This window comes from Rhinichthys klamathensis, unplaced genomic scaffold (assembly GCF_029890125.1).
Source record: "Rhinichthys klamathensis goyatoka isolate OS25496 unplaced genomic scaffold, OSU_Roscu_1.1 h1tg000430l_1, whole genome shotgun sequence".
Taxonomy (NCBI): domain Eukaryota; kingdom Metazoa; phylum Chordata; class Actinopteri; order Cypriniformes; family Leuciscidae; genus Rhinichthys; species Rhinichthys klamathensis.
Genome location: NW_026606926.1, coordinates 984,343 through 1,006,045, shown reverse-complemented (window position 1 = coordinate 1,006,045; position 21,703 = coordinate 984,343). Strand labels below are relative to the sequence as shown.

Below are 21,703 nucleotides of genomic sequence, written 5' to 3'. Positions count from 1 at the left end.
GAAGGGCAGATCTTTCTTTATGAAAATCATAATTTCTGCATATATGAGACACAATCTATTCTTTTCAGCTCCTTAAATATGCGCAGCCATACTGAATATGTTCTCAATGGCTTTTCGTTTCAAGCATCTGTTGTGTAGACGCTCATTAAAGACAACATAACACTCTTTACTTGAGACATTTGCAATTTTTCTAATGCAACTGTAGATGAGACTTGATTTTAGCAATTGGCTTGTGATTGGATCATGAAAAATGAAGTGTTAATCTATGATATTATTGGTTGATTTTTATTTTTGCCTGCCTACATGGCCTTGATTACATCAAATCAGGAATGTTTTGATGGAAGATTATTAAAACAAATTAATATATTTACATTAACATGCACCAACAAATCATGCACAGGGCTAGAATTATTAATTAAAATATGTCCTTAAATGATGTAGGAAATAAAAACTGCAGATGACAGTCACTTTAGACTTTCAGTTCTTTTAGTTCTCCCTCTTAAAGTGGTTTTGTTTTTAAGGGAATGCACTTTGGAAGGCATTTGTACTGAAGTGTGATTGGTTTTCATTGTTTTCCTTCTTTATTGCGCTCTCTCACTTTACCCGATGATGGCTCGCTGGATCAATGCACTCATCTGTCATGTGGCATTCATACCTCCCTCATTTCCAGAAATGGTGTAATCCATAAAAGCGAGCCACGGCCAGGGTCTGCTTAAGCATCGGCTCTAACAGAGAAAAACAAAAGCAACGGAAGAAAAGACCGATAATGAAGGCTTTTAAAGAAACGCTCTTTACCCAAGGCAAAAATGAACTCTCAATCACTTATTTTTTCATAGCTATTCTCTGGGATTTAATGTTTGCCCTCCTCATTTCTCTCAGATGTGAGCTTCCAGTTTGCAAGTGAATATCCACTGAATTTTCATTGTGTGCTTTTAATGCTATAAACTGGGGCTTTTCTTTGAAAGCAGTGACTAATGCTGGAAAATATCCATTCATCACAAACTCATTTGAGAAATGGTTTTGTTGGACCTATGTGTGTTTCATCTAAATGTGCTAATGTATCATACAATGTAATTACCTTGATAAATAACACACAAAGCACTGCCGAATTAATATGGCAGTTCATAAATCTGTTTCCTGTAAAAGGCAAACCAGCTGAAAACGTCCAAATGACCTGAGTGAAAATAAGGTCCCATTTTAACCATAGAGCATTTTCAGTGTTTACTTGTGTGTCTATGTCTGTGCTAACTTGAAAGTTGAGGTAGGGCTCTGTTTCTATGGAAACCTCAACAGAAAAAGGAAGTCACTGCTGCATTACAGTTCACAGTGAAAAATGCCTTACACAGTGTCCTAACCAGGCATGATGTTACAAAGGCTACATTCACACTGCAAGCCTTAGTGTTCAATTATGATTCGTTGCTCAGATCCGATTTATTTGTGTGTCTGTTTGAGTGTGAACTGGTCACAGTCCTGAACTGACCCGCATGCAAGAACAATAACGAAGAACCATGCAGCACGCTGTCATAGATGTAAACATGGAGGCCACTAAAGTTAGCGTTAATGCGTTCATTTTGGGTGAAGCCAGGGAACTTGTGCACAGCTGATAAGGAGGATGCAGACGAGGATGAGAAGAACGAGAGCAAAGTTTTTCTCGTATAGTTTTCGCTCAAGTTTTGTTTGTATAGAGCTGTCATCATAATACTTATGAGTATAATAGCTCACTGTCCCTCTACTGACTAACTTCACTGTTGCTCTCACTGAGTGACCAAAGACCTACCCATATTTAACATTTTTGGAGTGGAGTGATCTAACATGACGTAAAAGTCTCATGAATGCAAAATATCAGACCTGTATCTGATCTAGGTCCACATATGGAAGTGGCCCAAATTATAATCGAAAAGATCAGATACATGTGGTCTGCGCTCTTCACATGTCTGAGTTGCATATTTATTTATGTTATACTTTTTTAAAAATATGTTTTTTAAAGAATATTTGTCAGAATATGGCCATAAATTAAGAAGGATACTTAGATAGACGTCATGATAGTGTCGTTATGACATCTACCAACTGGTCCATGCCAAAACCTTGTCCCCTTGGTTCATATGTGTTTGTGTAAATAGGTGTGATGCTTTGGGTTGGCTTTCTGCAATGTTTGTATGATGGAGTGTCATCCTGTATAATATATGTTTACATGCTGAGTCTAAGTCAAGGGTTATGTCCTGTCCTTTGTAAATCAAGCTTAACATGTGTTATCATGCACTGTCTCTCACGTGAACATCCATCATCTTCCTGTCTTCCACTCCCAGCAATCGTTATACCCTACATCATGCTGTCACCTCCAACCTCTTCATTCCGCCTATCAGGGTTTTCTTCTGCCTCACTATACTGGGATGAATGAGTAAACTCCACAAAAGTCAGACAGATGTGTGTCCTCCTAGTGGACCCAGAGAGTTTGACAGATGCTGCTAATTGTTGTTGGTGAACAGCTGGCGCTGCTCAACAGGGAGACTCTGTCAGCACCCTGCTGCTGTCATGTTCATTAGTAACAGAGAATGGACCGCTTTTGGCTCGGTTTTGGTGATGTGGAGGGATTTATAACAGACAGACAGACAGACAGACTGACTGCAATAGTGGCTTTGTCTTGGAAAGTTTTTTTTTTGAGTTTTCAAACTGGGGTCCATGGACCCACAAGGGGGTGCTGGGAGTTCTGCAAACAAACAGAAAAAAGAAGAAGAAAACAAACGTTTGGTTTGCAAAATGTACATTTTAGGGCTGTCAAGGTTACTAACTCAATATATCAATGCAAAAATTCTGATAATTAAAAATGATGAATGCAATATTTGTTAACTGTCAGTCTGTCTGTCTGTGTCTGACAATAGCTTGTATTTGTGTTTCTCCTTGACATTGCTGCATTTGAGCTTGCTAATATTAATTATTTTTTCATCCATTTTGAAGTTTTTCTCACTCTATTGCCCTCTACAGGTTGTTGCTGGAACTGCTCGAGCTGTTGTTTGATAAGTTGAATGCAGTGGCCCAGGCTCACAGTGTGGTTCTCCGTCACCTACAGCAGATTGTCGTCTCTTCCAATGGAGCCCAGGAAGGGATCAAACTCTATGAGCAGGCGGATGTCTATGCCAAGATCCAAACCGTCCTACAGGTCAGTTTCTGGAGAGACATTTCATAGAGCAGATCCAGGTAACTGGGTAATATATTTGGAATCTGAAAGATTGCAGTGAAATATATCCACTATGTTAAAATTGGGTTTTGCAAGAGACTATTCTGACTATCTATGGCCTTGCCACCACACAGCAACGTGTTAGAAACCATTACACTGACCTTAGCTACTGCAAATCTTTAGCATAGAATTCATAGCAACTCCTTTGCAACAAACCAGCTGAGAAACCACATGCTTATTTAAAGCTGTCATTTAAAACAAAACATACTATTAACTGATATTTACTAGCTGTATATTTAATTACTGTTATAGTTATTAGATGTTTCATGTGTCACTTCTGTAAAACGGTACAGGTGGAGAAAGAATGTGTGGCTGAAGTTTTGTGAATAATCCACATAAACTCATCCCAAGTGCTGTGTTTAATTGGAAAATGTTGTATTTTAGTGTGTATGTGTGTGCTTGTGTATTTGGCAGAAGACTGATGGGCAGGTGAGATCACCAGCTGTTCACATAAACTTTGAGAATCTCTCAAGAGGCCCAACATTTAGTGTCTGTTTGTGTGTTTGAAAAGTACCCGCTGGAAATCCTGGAAGGTTTTTATTTCGTGTGATTTGAGTGTTTACATTTCTTTGCATTCATATTTCTTTGTTGGTTTTTCTGTGAAATGGAGTAAACTAAATGACAAAATTATTTTTTGGAGCTAGAAGCTCTTACTAAAATTATAATTAAGTCAACAACAAGGATAAAAATAAAATTGATTTCATGGGAGGGGAAAATGCTTCCCAAAACATGTTGTTGTTGATTAGATCAAATGTAGTTTTTTTTTAAACAAATTTATTTGTACGGCTTTGCTTTGTTTTGTTTATTTTTTTGCAATTGAGTAATTCTTTTTCAGAGTTACTCCAGCCTTTCTTGATTCAAGAGGCAGTTTGGATTCATGATTCACTAGGTTCACTAGTTCAGTGCAACAATCACATCTTGCTTTTCTCTTAACAGTAACCGTAAATGGAGAATGATTCTTCTGATGGGTTATGCAATATTGACTCGCATATATCTAGAATTATTGTGCTCAAGCAGTTTTAAAACCATTTTAGGGACAGATGGTCAAACTAATTGAAAATTCAGATTCAAAGAGGTTGTAAAAACGAGACCTCATAACCTTTTCATGTTCATATTATTCTCTGAATTTGTAGTTTTTCTTCCCTTTAAGAATTTCATCTCTCTCCATTCTCTCTCTGCCTTCTATCTCATTGCATGTGCACTCTTTCAAAGCATTATTTTTCAGCTGCATGCTAGGGAGGATCCAGTCATGCAGTAGAGACAGGAATCAGGGGAACGAGGGAGGGAAGGAGGGAAAGAGAGATGGGAATGGTGGTGCAGCTTGGGAATGAGTAAATGGGTTTGTCATCACTCCATCACACAGGGTGAAGAGTCAGACTGTGACCTTGTACCTTCCTCCTGTATTTTTTACTCCTCCTTTCAAAGCCGTCTGCAGAGAGCGGTAAGGAAAGAACAAGCGGGCCCTGCCAACTGTTGCTAAGGCCCGCTGAGCTCCTCGCAGACCTTAAGTAACGAGGACCGTCTTTCTGAGAGGTGAATATGGAAGTCAAAATATGCATTTAACTGCCGTATGATGAGGGTGTGCATGTGCCGTATCGACTGCACTGCCTCTTTTTCGGCATTCATTAGCACGAGAACCTTACGCCTTTGCTAGCAACAGATTCATTTGTTTATATAGAGCCTTTGCTTCAACTTGTATGCTGCGTCTGTAAGCTTAAAAAATGTTGCCTTCAAAGGATGCATTCTAAGATCGGAAGGCATCAAGGCACGTCCGAATCTAATGTTAGCTTCACCCCCTGCCATCCATCCATCCATCCATCATTTGTTCGTTCGATCGGGGTTGGTACGATTTGTATGCTCACCAAGACTGCATTTATTTGATCACATTTTTTTTAAATGCAGTAATATCGTAAAATATTATGACCATTTAAAATAACTGTTTTATGTTTAAGTCCCCCATATTAATTTGAAGACATATTTAAGACATCATTTGTGATCATTTGAGACGGATGCATGGAAATTGTTTCATAGTTTTTGTCTTAAACAGGTAGAATGATTTACAGCAAAAAATGTAATAATCAGGTGGTCAAAATCAAGGAAAGGCAAAAAAAAACGAAAGGCAACAGGATAGGGAAGTGTTCGTATACTGCAGAGTCATCTTAGCTTTGCTGAAATAGATGATATTAAGTGTTCAGTGTGCTTCGTTGCCCAAGCGGGCTGCTTGCCAGGGGCTGCGGAGTCTCCCGTGGTCACTGCGTGAGATAATGTAAGCTCTTGATGAGAATCTTCATTAAGGTAGAGGAGGTTTTTCTAATCTCTTGTCTTGATCACATCACCAAATCTCATCTTATCTCTTCTTCCCTTCACCTGACTGCGACAGTGTTTTGTTAGTTTAGACTGGTCCATCATAAAAATAGATACACAGCATCTTCTGAAGACATGCAGAAAAGCTGCTTCCTTTCTGTTTTCTTTTTGGAATGAAGAATGTGGGAGAGTGAGGAAGAGTACAGTGTCACACTTTTCTCTGTCCTTTTTTCTTTTTTGTCTTTCTGTTTTCTGTTCTTTCATTTCATTTTTATAATTGTTTTGTTTATTTTGTATGTCTTTTTTTGTTTTCTCTCCTTTTTCTGTTATATTCTGTCCTGTCCTCATTTCTATGTATAGAGTGGTGCAGGTATGACGCCACTTTGTAGGCCAACCAGCAGTTAGCATCACACTGGTTCCCTAGACAAAAACCATAGGCTTTTGGATTATGGGCAAAAACAAGCTCTGTGATCAACAAAAGTTTATGATACTTGCACGTTTTGTCCACCAAGATATGAATTTCTTTTATGAATTTCGAAGCCTAAATGCAGCTGCCAGAAGTAAAAAGCTAAAGGTAGGCTATAAACGAACTACACCATGGTCCCACGAATTCAACGTCACCATCACTAAGCTTCCGACAACTCTTTCAGTTTCTATCTAAAAACATTTTTCCCAGAAAGTTCGAGTTATAATAACGGACTGTGCTTACATTTTCGGCGTGATGATGTTTGATCTCCTCGACAGCCTTTGTAGCCCCATTTGTTAGCAAGCGCCTTTTTCAAGACATGTACCAGCTTCAAGAAATCACGAGTGGGTTAATATTGATGTATTTTAAGTTGTGTTCACAATCACCACAGACCTTATTTCAGCCATTTAACCAAAACCCCATTCAAAAAACCCATTGATTTCGGGATCATGGAACCGGCTGTGCTCTCTTATTTCCTTTTTTCCCTGTTCTTTTCTTTTTCTTGTTTCCTTTTTCTTTTCTTTTTCTTGTAATTTTCTTTTTCTGTCCTATAGTTTTCTGTTATTTTCTGTCATTCGTTTTTCTCATACGGGGACACTCTTGAGTTCTGGTGTCAGGTGCTGATTGCGGGACTGTTCTCAGGTGTGACTTCCGCAAACTTCAGTCTCAGGTGAGAATGATGGTCCCGCCATCATGCACTGATGCACCCTGATGTTCTCTTGTTCTCTCTTAGGTGTAGATGAGACCCCTGTGCACCCTTGTCTTTCTAGCTAGCTTAATACCGAACTTTTTTTTTTTTTACCAAGTTTCCTCTGTTCCTGGGGGAGAAAGGAATTACATTGACCTTTCCATTACACTGAAAACATAAAGGCCATGGACAGATGGACCTGACATGTTATAATCTTTATTTCTTTCAGTTCCTGAATCTTTGAACTGTGGCTCGGTCATTCTTGAATACAGCTGAGCTAAAGTCCGTGAGTGTTAGGATCCATATTGAACTTGTAAACCTGGTTCATAAAGGACCATGCAGAGTTTTTTAGGAGTGTGTGGAGTAAATAGATATTGACTTTTTGAAGTGGCCGTTGACTGAAATTTTTGCCGCTGACAGACCAATCCCAGATTTGCCCTAGCACATAATTTAAATGCCACTGAACAAGTGACAAAACTGGCAGTAGTAATTATAAATATGTTTTAGAGGTTCTCAAGTGGTTTTGCCATAGGACCAACATTTTCCTATAGTCGAGCCAAATTTTTAGGAATTTGAACCAAGCAAATGTATTTTTTTTTAAATGGTTGACACACACACAAGCACTTTACTTGACATACGCATAAATTGTATGAATTTCACTAACACTGATGAATAAACAGTATAAGGTAAGGCTATTAAATAACAAGCCCTAAACTATTTTTTGTTAATATAATAAAGTTAGGAAGTGAAAGTGAAAATAAAGTGGTATTTTGAGTTAAGGTTACAAACACTGTTTTATGGTTGTGTGATAATGTTTTCTTAAATTCATTCTATCATCCCTGTGTGGATATTGGTATTGATATTGAATAGATATTTGACTTTTGATTGATTTTTTTATATGATATTGAGTTTTCTTTTGAAGTTGCTGTTTTTTAGGCTGACGGAACAATCCTAGATCTATCTGAATTATTGATTATTTATTATTGATTTAATATTGGTTTAATACAATATTATTGTTTAATATTGTTTTGATAATGCTTTCATACAGTAAACTTAATTATTGCCATGATTTTAGTCCCATCAGATATTGGTATTTATATTTAAGAGATTTATGATTTTTGATATTGAAGTGGCTGTTGACATTTTACTTCTTTTTTTTTTGGTCGCTGACAGACCAGTCCTGGATCTTAATTATTCATTATTGGTATATTTAATATGGTCTTGATATTTAATGATTTTTTTTTTTTTTTTTAAGTTTACTTAATTCTCACAGAGGTCCAAGTCCCACGCTCTAGAAACGGTATCCCATTGTTAAGAAGATAAAAATGATGGCACTAGTTGCAATCTCCCTCTTTGCGCTGCATTACTGTCCCTCCCCCTAAGCCTCACGGACTTGAGCCTGGGAATGATGGGTAAGAGGGTGAAGGGAACAAGAGCGTGAAAGGGGGAAAAAGAAAGGAAATTACAAACTTTCCACTTTGACAACTTGTTTAGATTTAGTGGGGAGCCACACAGCCTTAGAGTAATTGGATTATACAGTGTTAGTGAGGCGTTTCATGCCCTGACAGTGATTAGTCTGGCAGCGGAGGGAGAGGCAAAGTGCTTCTGTTTCATGTCGATGAGATAGACAGACACATGGCCTCTAAATGAGCTGTTGTGTACCAGCCTAAATGATCTATTGTAACTGGCCACGGCTTGCATATTGCTTGTGGATTTGAAAGATTTCCACCACAGGGTTAATGATCATAACAGTTCATTTCCATGTTTTAAAACCCAGCGTTCTTTTCCCCCCCCAGGCTTTATGATCGAGACACGCCGGTTGTTTTGAAAAGCGCCACTCTTATGTTCATTAATTGCTACAGTAATTATGCATTCTTTTGTGATGTACGTGTCTGTAATAGCAACGGCCGTAGTGGACCGTACTGAGTATCGCTGAGGGGAATGCTAATGACATCTCGTAACAAAATGCTGCTCCAAGCATTGACCTCTCTGTGATATGTAATATCTACATTGAACTAGAGTATGTCAGAAGTACTGAATATAATACAGGATGAGGGATAGAAAATGCTCAGCGAGGCTTTTGAATCAATAGACGTCACAGTGTATCGCTGATGAGGTCAGCTTGTGTTTTTAGAGAGAGGTTTTTGGCTCTCTGGGGGGAAGGGGTTGTTTGCCCATGTCTTCGTCTCGGCCAAATATGTTTTTCAGCCTGGAGGCTCACACTCATTCTATGTGTTTTTTTTTTTTTGCTTCGTCTTGGTTTGTTTTTTGAATAGATATATGATATTGACAATATATTGAGTTTTTTTTTAAGTGGCTGTTATTAATTGTTTAATATTGTTTTGATCATGTTTTCTTACAGTAAACTTAATTGCCATGTACTGAGTCCCAGTATATATTAGTATTTATATTGAAGAGTTATTTGAGTTGATTTTTTTATATTGATAATTTTTGGAAGTGCACGGCTTTTGACTGTATTTAATGCATTTATTTTGGTTTTATTTTATTTTTGTTTCTTTTTTCTTTTTTTACTGTAGGTTTTATGACCTTTTCCATTTTTAATCCTCACTACTTCACTATTTTGAATCAATTATTGGACTCTTTCTTCAGGTTATATATACAGGTAGATTCACTATAAACTATCTTAAGCCGCTTTTCCACCGTCGGGCCGAACGGTTCTAAGAATGGTTCCAGTTGTATTTCCACTTGAGCCTGGTACGGCACGGTTACAAACTGTTCTTGGCCCGGAATTTTCAGCACCGTTGGCACCTGCATGGTAGCTTAATTTCAGCTTCTAACTATTTATAAAAATACTAAAATTATATTTACACTCAAAATATCTGTGATAAAACGGCTGATATTCTGTTTGTAGACATTATTTATTGTGTGTGCTGGGAAAATCGGATGAAATAGCATGCCAGAATGTGGAGAGAAGACAACAAAGAGATAAATTAATAAACAAGTCATTTTTATCTCTAACTGAGGTGTATATGTACACCTATGTGTGCTTATATTACTAGTAATGGTAATGTATCCATGGTGACAGAACCCCTGGTTCATTATGCCCCTCCTCCACAATAATAATAGTTTTATTGTCAGTCAGGTCATCCATTTTTAATTGCACCATTTAATTGCACAGTTTGGTAGTTTTTGTGAGATTTTAAAAGTTATGAAGGTCGTGCATGCACCCCGTTTAAAAAAAAAAAACACTTCAGAAAGGGTCATGTTTTGGTGTCAGATGCCTTCTTGGAAACCATGGAACGAGAGGAAACAGCATTTTCTTTGTAATCTCAAGAGGGGTAGACGAGAGGCGGGAAGCTTTGTTTATTTCCCTCGTTTCTTAAAGCACTCTGCAAACGTCTATCATCAGAGAGCAGGTGCTCACCTGCACATCCTTCAACACTGTTTTTCTTCTTTAATTAGCTTGATTTGTGGCTAATAGAGGGGATGAGTGCTGCTTTTCACTGTTCATTAAATTGAGAATGTGTCCTCAAAGACAAGGGGCTGGGTTTTAAGGTTCACTGAAGAGTAACTCTTGCTTTTCCAGACAGTATATAAACACTTTGCTAAACTTTGTGATGGTTTTGAGCCATAAGGAAGCAGAATTGTTTGTAACGGCAGTGGGTTATACTGACACACACGCATTCGTGCACATTACAAACCCAGCCAGTGTGCTGCTCTGTGTTTATTATCTGGTGTGAAAAGCCATTTGCTGTTTCTCACAGGCTCTTGTTTCCCAAGCCCATTTTCAAGCTAGTCTTTTCTTGGAAGAGGCCATGAATATTGATTTTTTTTCCCCTTCTGTTAAAACAACCTAGTCTTTAAGGCTCCAATAAAGAAGAGGGCTTGTGAAATGAACGTTCGGAAATGGAAAGGTCCAGAGTGTGTCCATCACGTAACTTGTCCTCAAAGTGGGGTGATTTTAATTTGTATTTGTCCTCCCTTTTTCTCAGAAAAAGGTCATCTGGAGGATGTTTACTGAGGAAAGTCAATGATAATCATTCATTTACTAGGAATCTATCAAACTACTATTTCAGAACCCACTAGTCAATCATCTTGACCCGTCCTTAGTGTTTTCCCAAGGTCATTTGCGAGGAAAAGGTTTTTCTCCGTGAAGACACAGATCGGTGTTTAAATTAACACTGAAATGACCACGTATATTCTGGCTCTAAAACTGCAATGTAAAACAGGTCTTTTGTTAGTATGTGTCCAGCCATGGGCGGCATAAATCATAAGTGGGACGCTCTTTGTATCTGTTTGACGTGGTGCTTTTAGACGTTCCTGCTGTAGATCAGCAGTTTGTTCTGCATGTTTTATTGCCAGACTCATTCGAGAGTTCTTTGTGTTGTTGGCGGAGCCGCCTCTGTTGTTTCCACCTACTTGTTTGGTGTTTTAAAATGGACACAGCACTGCTGCTGCCCACGCTTCATCCCTGTTGTTACGGAAAAAAACGAAGGCTGCTCTAATAAGCCGCATTATAATGGGGACGAAGACACTTCTGATGAGGCATGAGACGCTTTAGTGAAAGTGACCTTGCTGGCTCTGGTGGTGGTATAATGAGTTCTGTCTTCAAGTTTTCCTCCCTTCATCTTCTTGTGTTTATCTGTTCAATGTCGTGCAACAAATATTTTCATCTACTTGCAGTACCATAAACCATTAAAAAAAAAACTACACTGCTGCTGTTACTCTCGCACTAAAACATATTTAAAGGATATTACAAAAAATGAACAATATTGACACAGGCACAAAACTATAATTACTTAACTATTAAAACAATCTTTCTATCTTTTAGACATTGTTCTTTTTCTCTCGTCTTCTTATTATTTAATGTTAGTTTTTATGCCAGTTCCAAATACAAATTTCTATTCTATGGCACATTGAATGGCTAATAAAGCGTACAGCAAATAAAATAAGATCCATATGAGGGGGACTTAAACATTTACTGCATTGTACTGAAGGAATGGCCCGTTCATTTTTGTTATTAGCTTTGCTGGGATGAATCTGCTGACTGATCACTTTCTAATCTCTCTCTCTATCTGTCTCCTTTCCTGTGTTTACTGTTTTCTTCATGATATTTCTCTCTCTGTCTCCCGTCCTCCATTCATCCTCCATGGTTAATTGCCTTAAAAGTTCCATGTTCCCTTCTCTGAGGTCACTGAAGTGGGTCCAGACTCCTTCATCAGGCAAACGCTGGCATTTAATTAAGTTTGGGGTCTACATGCGAGACCCGCTCCATCACTGGATCAGATGGGCATTAGTAATTAATAATCTGACAGGAATGTAACGGGCTGGCCGGATTGGACTTGTCTCTGGGTTGAGGAATGGCTGTTGATGAGGCTTCCCCTCCTCTCATAGACCGTTCCCTTCTTATCACTGTTTAATTATGCTATTATCAGTCAGATGTAGTTCCATCTGTCCTTTCCTAATTCCATCTCCACTTTGGACTGTTTTGCAGCTGGGATTTAGAAATAGACCAGGCAAATTGCTTCACTAAATTATGGAGCCATTGGAAAACGGCTTGCTAATTTGTGGAAAAGTTTACTTGAACTTCTTTTTCAGTACTCTTGCAGCTGTTTGAACCTCTCTTAATGGTTATGGATCGTGTTGAATGGGATATTCATGAACTCGGATGTGCAGTTTTAATCAGAGTTAATGGGAATTTGCTGGCGGACATGGGTAAGCGTTTGAAGTCACACAGACAGACTGGAAAGATGTGGGCCTGAGACAAGCCTAGAAACATTCGTTCAGACTGATCCAGTTAAGTCATTCTAGACTAAGGATATGCATAACTTAACTACATATTTTATTGTAGTGTATTTAAGGACTGTATAAGTTTATGTTTAAACTGGTTTGAACAATATTTTGTGTATAAAGCGCTGTGTAAGGCCTGCCCAATCGGTCCAACGACAGTTTCCGATAAGCGGGTGAAGGTTTACTGCGCGTGTTACTGTCTTTTCCGCGTGGCAAAGTAATTTAATTTCAACTAAACTTTTATCTGACTCCATTTTATCACGATCTCGAATTTAGGTTGGAATGCCAATTTGTTATTGGTCATTTATATAATAGTTTAGCAATACATTTGATTGTTCTGTTTAACTCTTTACTCTTAGGCTGCGTTCACATATCGCGCCTAATAATGAACTTGAGCGCGCAAAAGACGCGATATGTGAACGGGCCCTTATTAATCGTTCATTCGGGTGCCAAAGTCGCACAGGGTCCTCGCACCGGCCGTTAATATTATGCAGGCCCACGATCACAAACTCGCCAGTTTCGGGTCACTAAACAGAGGTAATTGGCTAATACTTTAGGCGGTCACATTCACGCTTACTCAATCTAAGATATTTTGTATAGCTCCCTTGGTTGTATACACTTGAATTAAAGCCAACCAAAATGACTTCTCTGATAGTAGCTTTGGTTTGGTCATGCCATGGTTACCCACGTACACTTGACTAAAGTAACATTATATTAAACAGAGGTAAGACTCACCCTATTTAGGTTGGTCGATCAGCAGTTTGCTGTCCTAAACGGAAATTCCCTTTTTGTCTTTACATCCCAAGTGCACTTGAATTAGTGCCAAATATTAGCCAGAACTCTAAAATCGCAGTTGGTGTGCCCTATGCTCCACTCAAAACTGGACGTTAGTCCGTTACTAATCTGATGCAGATTTGCGGTAACAATGGATACAACGTAATCTACTAAAGTTAATAATTTCAGAGTAAGTAAGAATAGAATTAAATGTAACAATTGATTATGTCAGGTAAATGTATCATGTCAGTTACATAGTCAGTTCAAAGATAATAAATACAAAACATCAAATGCTCTGGAATAAAGAGAAAAGATGGGAACCTGACATTAGAAATTAGATCTCGGCATGAGGGAGAGAAGGAACGTGGTAATGGGGGGTCAAGGGAAAGAGATGTAGATTAGGATGATACTGACGTGAAACTTGCGTCTCGAATGGTGATAGCAAGAGAGTTCAGAGAGTTGCCCTCTCTTCCATTCTTCCAGTTTTTCCAGTCTTACAGCTGTATAGTGTTTTTTTAAATATATATATAATTCCGTTCAAAGGTTTGGGGTCCGCAAGAGTTTTTTTTTTTTTTTTTTGGATAGAAATTAATACTTTAAAAAAAATTCAGCAAGGATGCATTGAATTATGACAGTATGACAGTTTCCACAAAAATATTAAGCAGCACCACTGTTTTCAACATTGATATTAATGATAATACATTTTTCTTAAAGACCAAATCAGCATATTAGAATGATTTCTGAAGGATCATGCGACACTGGAGTAATGACTGCTAAAAATTCAGCTTTGCCATCACAGGAATGTATTAATATATTTATATACCTAAAATTATTATATTTAAAATATGTTAAAGAAAAATGTATGTTTTTTGGGTTGTTTTTTTTATCAAATAAATGCAGCCTTGGTAAACATTAGAGACTTCTTTAAAAGAACATAAAAATGTCTTACCGACCCCAAACTTTTGAACCGTACTGTACTGTAAAAAGTACATCATTAGTCTAATAGTGGGCAGAAATGATATGCAGATACAGATGAATACATATTAAATTATTTAAATTATGATAATAATATATTCAATAACATTGTATGTAGGCTATATCATGCTTTTACTCACAGTATAAATGTGCATGAAAATATACAGCTGGCTTTTCACAAATGAATCATCTCATTTGGGTGTCTTTTGGCCTGTTTGCTTGTGTTTACAAAATGCAGGGTTGCCAGCAAGTGCACTAATAAAAACTGTTTATCATAAGTGCATGTATTGGAACAGCTGCTTAAAGTGTCAAAAAGTCTAAATGAATTTGGTTGTTTACTGTAATGTATGACTGAATAAACATTTGAATATTGCATGTCACTCAACAATCTGCTCTTATGCTCTCTCAGGTGCTGCTAATGGACTACCTGGACGTCAAAAACACCCGTAGCGCTGCAGAGCCTTCTGCCCAGCTGTCCTACGCCAGCACCGGCGGAGACTTCGGAGCGTTCTTCTCCAAGAAGAAACCTCAACGACCCAAACAGTCTCTATTCAAGTAAGTTTGTTCGTGCATGTTGATTCAGGAATTGAATTGGAATTGAAAGGTTTTAAGCAGACAAGGACCACACGAAAAATCCGGGTTAAGTGCCTCAGGGGAGACCATTTTCTCCTTGCGCTTACGTTTACAATCCATCAGATCCATCAGATTTCAGGTTAACTTAAACCGAAAACCCTTGACCTGCTTTAATAAATGATCTTTGACAACTCCTTTTGCAGGTTTGAGTCGTCTTCCCACGCCATTAGCATGAGCGCGTACCTGCGAGAGCAGCGGAGGGAACTCTACAGCAAAAGTGGGGAGCTGCAAGGTAAGCCATGGGACCGGGGGGAGCCTGAATGAAGGGGCCGGAGAATGAGGCATGGGGGACGGCAGGTGCAGTGTGAATAGGATGGAAGGAGTGAATAGAGCGATGATGAAGAGGAGGCCCTGAAGTCATCAGGGTGAAGAGTCGCTTAGCTATGTATCATCCACCTGTTAGAGCTTCTTTTGTTCAGCGTCTCTGTGCTACAGACACATACACACACTTCCCGCTGGAGTGAGACAGACATGCCAGAGAGCATCTCTTTCTCTCCCCTCCTCTCTCACTCTTGAAAATGACCTTGCAGTTTCAATCAGCGGTGCTTGACAGTTGTATGTCCCTTCTTGTTTTTCTTTTTACTTTTTTTTTCTCAAGCAATTCCTGTGAGACGCACACTTTGTGAAATGATCGAGAGGGAGCACAAGGTGTTAAGACAAAAAAAGTGAAGGACACATAGAGGGAGAGGGGTGAGAGGCAGATGCTTCTCACACCATTCGGAAGTACTGACAGGTTGTTTTCTTGACAAAAAGTTTAATACACCTTCAGTACAACCCCCAAGTTTAAAACAAGGGAAATAAAGCACAGGACATACTCTCCAGCTGTGTATTTAAGCTTTTGTGACTGTTTATTTGGATTTTTTTTCTGTCTATTTATTATTTGTAGATTCACATTTTATTTTTCAGTTTATTTCTTTTGCAGTTTTATTACATTTCTGTATAATTATTTATTTATTCACATTTTTTTTTTGCAGTTCATTTATTTTGTAGTTCATTTATTTTGCAGTTTAGTTATTTTACTGTTTAATTGTTTGATTTGATTATTATTTTGCAGTTTATTTATTATGCAGTTTATTTCATATATATATTTATAGGGCTCTCAAAAGTAAAGCGATTAACTTTTTTTTCTCATTTTAACACGTTAAAAATATTTAACCCAATTAATGCAGCATCGTTTTTTTTTCTGTAATCCTTCGGCTGCGCTACAGTATATGATCACGCTATCCTAGATTCAAGAGTAATAAGACACAAAAAAGACACACTCCTTTTTTTTGTGTGTGAATTTTTCCCCCGTCTCCATAGTTCATAACATACAGGTTTGAAACAACATCAGGGTGCGTTATTAGTGACATTATTTTTTTTTTTGTGAACTATCCCTTTAAAGATATTGGTTTGGAATGAAAAATTCTTGAGGTGTGGCAAGTTCGCAAAACACACCAACTTCATTTTTTTCTCTGCCCCACAGCTCTTCAAGTAGAATTTCAATTGATAGCCAATCAGAGTCGACCCGTCAGGTGCAAAAAGAGCAAGGTGGATGTGGAGATTAATGAGATAAGGAAGTAAATGGGCTTCTAAGACTCTTATGGTGTTCTTTCAAATGCTTCACGAGTGAAAGAAGGAGAACATTTGATTGGTAGAGCACACCACACCACCAAATAGGAGATGAAATTTCCACTGTTCATTTGTGCCGTCACAATACGGGCGCTGTGTCTGTCGGCTGAAAGGACGAGAGGAGATTGAAGGAATGAAATAATTTAGCAGACAGAATAAGTCAACTCGGTAGAGGGAGGGAGGAGAGAGTTGAAAGTCATTGTTTCATTGCGTGGGCAGAGGGGCCATTCATGGATTTCTTAGGGAATAAATTAGAAAAATGACAATATATTGAAGCCGACACAGGAATGTTTCTTAATTTAATTTAGTTTTCAGTCGCACAGACATTCAAGACTGAAGCATTGTGATGAGTCTGATCTATCTGAATGGTTGTAAAGAAAATGCTCCATAAATAAGCAGATCCTGCAGTTAGTATAATGCCTTCTCAGAACAACCTTCGCTGTCCTTTAATACCATTGACAGGTCACATATACACAGGTTTAATACCATTGGTAGGTCACATATACACAGACATTTAGTAGAATATATTTTTTGTTGTTGACACAATTCAGTCACTGTGCAAGGCTAAACAGTACAGATGTTAAAACATCTGTGCCTCTGCAGTGCAATGTTCGCCAGTAGGGTTGCAAGTACATGAGGAATTGATCTATTGAGTATGCTAGCACTTTACCGCTTTCCAGTGATATGAAATGATAAAATTTCAACATCTGCTGTAAATAAAATAGCGCTTCACCAGTCTTGGAGCAAACAGCTTTGTCAGAGTTCCGTGAGACTGCAATTATGTGCGTGTGCAATGTCATGTGGAACGTCTCTGAGTGAACGTGTGTGTGTGTTTGTAGCACTCATTATAAAACTGCATTCAGAGCCTCTGTAGCTTAATTACAGCTTTCTCTCCACCAGCACGACTCCTACAGATCAATTAATCCTCAACTTCTTTCTGAAGAGTTCATTACTGCTTCAGTGCTCTCCTCTTTCTTTCTGTCCTGGTTTTGCATATTTTTCAGACAGGTATGGTGGAGAATGAAAGGAAAAGTGTGGGTAAATGAGGGGGAATGGGATTGGAGCATGTTTCAGGCAAAATTCAAACTTGCAGCACTCATATGTTCACCAAGACTCATATGAACTCTTTCTCCCTTTACTTTAAATTTTTTGGGGGTTTTGCATAATTTTTTAGAGAATGAGCAGAATATTATAGGTACAATGAGAGGTGAATTGGATTGAAGCATATTGCAGGCTGAAATTGAACTTGCAGCACTCAAATATACACCAAGGCTCAGATGACCTCTTTCTCTCTTTCCAGATTTGTGATTTTTTTTTTAGGTGATATAGTGAAAAAGTATATGAAATATATAGTATATTTATATGAAATAATAGAAAATGGGATGAATGGGATTTGAGCATGTTGCAGGTTGAACTCGATCTTGTAGCACTGGTATGTGCACCAAGGCTAATATAAAATGTTTCTTCTTTCTCCATTTCTTTTATGCTTTTCCATAATATTTTAGGTGGGTTTAGTGAAGAATGAGAGGAAAATTAATTAGAAGGTGATTGGAGCATGTTGCAGGCTGAACTTGCCTTTCTTGCAAATTCACCTCTGTCACTCCCCACTCTTTTAATGGCTTTTTGATAATTTTTAGCCAGATATAGTGGAGAATGGGGAGAATTGGAGCATGTTGCAGGCTGAACTCAAACTATCAGCACTTGTATGTGCACCAAAACGCATAAAACCCTTTTCTCCCCAAACTCTCCAATTTTTTTTGCGCTTTTACCTTTTTTTTTGTATAGTGAGACTGAGAGAAAATGTTAGAGAATGTGATTGGAGGCTTCTCTAGACTCATTTATTAAGTGTTTGTGTAATTTTTAGACGGGTATAGGGGCGAATGAGCAGAAAATTGTTGGAAAAGTGAGCTGGAACGGGATTGGAACATGTTGCAGTTTTAACTCGAACTTTCATTTCTTGTATATGCACCAAGGCTCATACAAACTCTTTCTCCCCCTCCACTCTTTCAATTTTCCATGCTTTGCATGATTTTGTAGAAGGGTATATTGGAGAATGAGTGGATAATTCCAGGGAACGGGATAGAAAAATGGGAGCAGATCATGTTGCAAGCTGAACTCAAACTTGCATTTCTCATATGAGCACCAAGTCTCAGTATAAGTATCTGCACACTTAAACCACACCTGAGAATCTGTGATTTACAATAGTAGATATTGTTTTCTGTTTTATATATGACGGATCCAGGAGTAATAATACTGTATGTCTCATATCTATTCATATGTCTGTCCTTTGGCCTATTCATCACATGTTGCTTCAATCCCACAAACCTGCAAACCATACAAAGCAGATATAGAAGAAAAAAGAGACAGAAAAGCTCATTGCGTGTTGGGCAGGGATTATCACAACGCAAGGAGATTCGTCTTTTTCTCTGAAAACACGTATACAAATTGAGTTTTCTCCTCTAGGCTTACAGCGAGAGGATAAAGGGAAGGTCTTGTTTATGCATGAGTCTGGTGTTCCCCAGAGAGAGAAAGAGAGTGAGAGAGGTGGATCATGCTGAGTGGCGGGGCTGTGGGTGGAGGAGAGTTGTTGTCTGTCGCTCTGATTTGTGAAGCACTATAGGGGTAGGAGAGGTGCAAATGGAAAAATCCCTCACCAGTGGAGTGAGGAGGTGCATATGGGCATGTGTGTGAAAGTGTGTGTGCGACTATATAAGCTCTGTCAGATTTCTCTACACTAACGAAAGTTGTTGTGTTTGTGGACTCTCTTTTTAGTAGTGATTCCATCAAAAACTCTCTAGCCTTACAGGCACTTCCAGATAACTCGCTCTCAATAACAAAAGAGCTGTTTCTATGAGACCTGTAAACTTTTCAAAGTCAGAGTGCTGATTTAGGTTTCACACATCCTAACAGAGACTAAATTCTGGATCAGCACTGATACACAGAGGTGTTTCATATAAATCTGTGCACCTTTACAGAAACATTTTCTGAATTGTTCAAATATATATCCAAGGTTTCATTTTTAATTGAGTCTTTCAACTGAGTTCAAGAGTAACAAGGTTCTTTATCATCAAACGCATCAATAGTTGACTTGAGTTGACTTTAGAGTTCTGATATGTTGTTTTTAAACTAGAACCTGAAATGAGATTGAACTTTATTATATAAATATTGGATTTTGCCACATATAAAGCAAGGGAAAGTGATGAATGTCTTTTTTTCTTTCATACGCAAACATGATTTGATTGATATTTTTCGTATCTTCCTTTTCTTGCAACGACTTTTGCATCTTTTTAGCTACATTTACACTTCACATTATTGATACAAAGATGCATTTTATTTTATTTTAATAAAAAAAAAAAAAAAAAATAATGTTAATCGCTCTAGTTATTAAAGCTCATGTGCCAATGGTGGCACGTGTGTGTATTACTAACCCGGCCTAGATGATTGTAAAGTGATGATTTCAGACCAAATGTAGCCTGTCTGTCAAGTTGCAATGATGGAAAATCCTAAAATAAGAGCGAAATTGGATATGAGTGTTTAGTAGGTCAAATAATTTATAAGTAGCGGAATAAAAATCTGTAAGAGTTTTTGTTGTGTACTTTTTTTGTTGTTGTTTTGCATGCATCATCATCTAATCCATGCCAGATATTGGTGGCCTTGACCTTCCCGTTTCTTTCTTTCGTTCTTGCTCGCTTGCTTTCTTTCATTCATGCTTTATCCTTTCCTCTTGACCTTTTATTTTTGTAGATGTTGATTAGCCCCATATCCTCTGTATTCAGCATTGGCATTTCTTAGCGTCTCTTAAAGCACCAAAGACAGTATGCAATCAGGCATTCCTACTGAGAGCCACCGGGAGAGAAAGAAAAGATGAGAGAGAAAGACAGACGCTACAGGGAGCATTGTTAGGTGTGATTGTTGAAGAGGGGCTTCACTGTTTGACAGACAATCAAAGCATGTTTGATGGACACCGACGAGAGGAATAGAAAGGACACAAAAAGGTCAGAAGTCTGTTTTTGGGATTTGAACCCAGATGAAACACACCTGAAAATACTTCAAGAGACAATGAGACTGATTGTTTTGATGGTGTATTTAGTCATGATTAAAGGGATATTTAAACCTGGATGCCAGCCGAACTTAGCCCCGCCCACAACAATTTGAGGTCTGGAAGTTCGGTCTGGACTTGATTCGTTGTGGAGCAACTATGCTCGAACCAGAGCTGTTCGGACCAATCAAATTGTCAGGGCGGGCTTTATACGATGATGGACAGATGATCAACAGTAACGTAATCATCCACGTCACCAAAGAGCGCTTGGGTTGAATTCATTTACAACAAAGATGGCTGCCGCTGGAGAATTGAGATGTGTAGATTCCACCATCGCGTCTGTTATAGAAGATATCGACAGCGCATTCATTTTAAAAGAGGAACAGAGAACCACGATCAAGGGTGGCTCTGGTTGGTTGTAGGTCTATCCAATTGAGTGCAGAGACATTTTCTTTCCTGGTTCGGTTGAAACACGCCCCATAATCGCAGCCCAATGTAGTATGACGACGTCAGGCTAGGGATATTTCACTCAGTTGACAGTTTCACGGTCTTTTCTTTCATGGAACTCTGAAATGCTTATCTTTTCCAAACAATGAAAGTGGATTGGGGACCAGAGCTGTCAAGAAAAAGAGCACCATAAAGTATCATAAAAAGTTGTTCATATAATAACTTGTAAACTATATTCCAACTGCCGTTAAGCCATTTAATAGCTTTGTGTGAAGACATTCAAGTTATTATTCACTGATAATCTTTGGTCACCTATATTGAAAAGAGCAGCTTGGACATTCTGCTATTAAGAACACATTTTGTGTTTCATAGAAGAAAGTAAGACAATCAGGATTAAAAATGAGGGTGCGTGAATGATGTCATATATTTATTTATTTATTTTTTGTCTGAGCTATACCTTTAAGAAAAGTCTCAGAACATCACAAGTGTGTGTGTGTGTGTGTGTGTTTGCTGAGCTTGATGATCTGTGTGCTAAATGAGGCCTGATGGAGCCCAGAGACTCAGAAAAGATATGGCACTCCAGACGCCACATGAGAGCGAAGCACTTTAAATGGCTCTTTAAGAGAGATGCCGTGTGTATGTGCCCGTGTGTGCAAGAAAATAGTTCAAATATCATCTATTGCGTGTATGTTTCTGTGGCCGCAACCTTGATCATTTCTTAAACACCTGATTTAACTTAATAAATAGATAACCAATAGATCTGGCTGGAGACTTTATAGC

The 21,703-nt window shown here is 38.3% G+C and overlaps 1 protein-coding gene across 1 annotated transcript in view; it reads left to right on the top strand.

The window, feature by feature from the left end:
- exoc4 (exocyst complex component 4) overlaps window positions 1–21,703 on the top strand; it is a 119,438-nt gene that overhangs the window by 16,745 nt on the left and 80,990 nt on the right. The window contains exons 7-9 of the mRNA XM_056235730.1: window positions 2,983–3,157; window positions 14,603–14,748; window positions 14,970–15,058. Of these exons, the coding sequence (XP_056091705.1) occupies window positions 2,983–3,157; window positions 14,603–14,748; window positions 14,970–15,058 (410 nt within the window). The remainder of the gene's footprint in view (window positions 1–2,982; window positions 3,158–14,602; window positions 14,749–14,969; window positions 15,059–21,703) is intronic.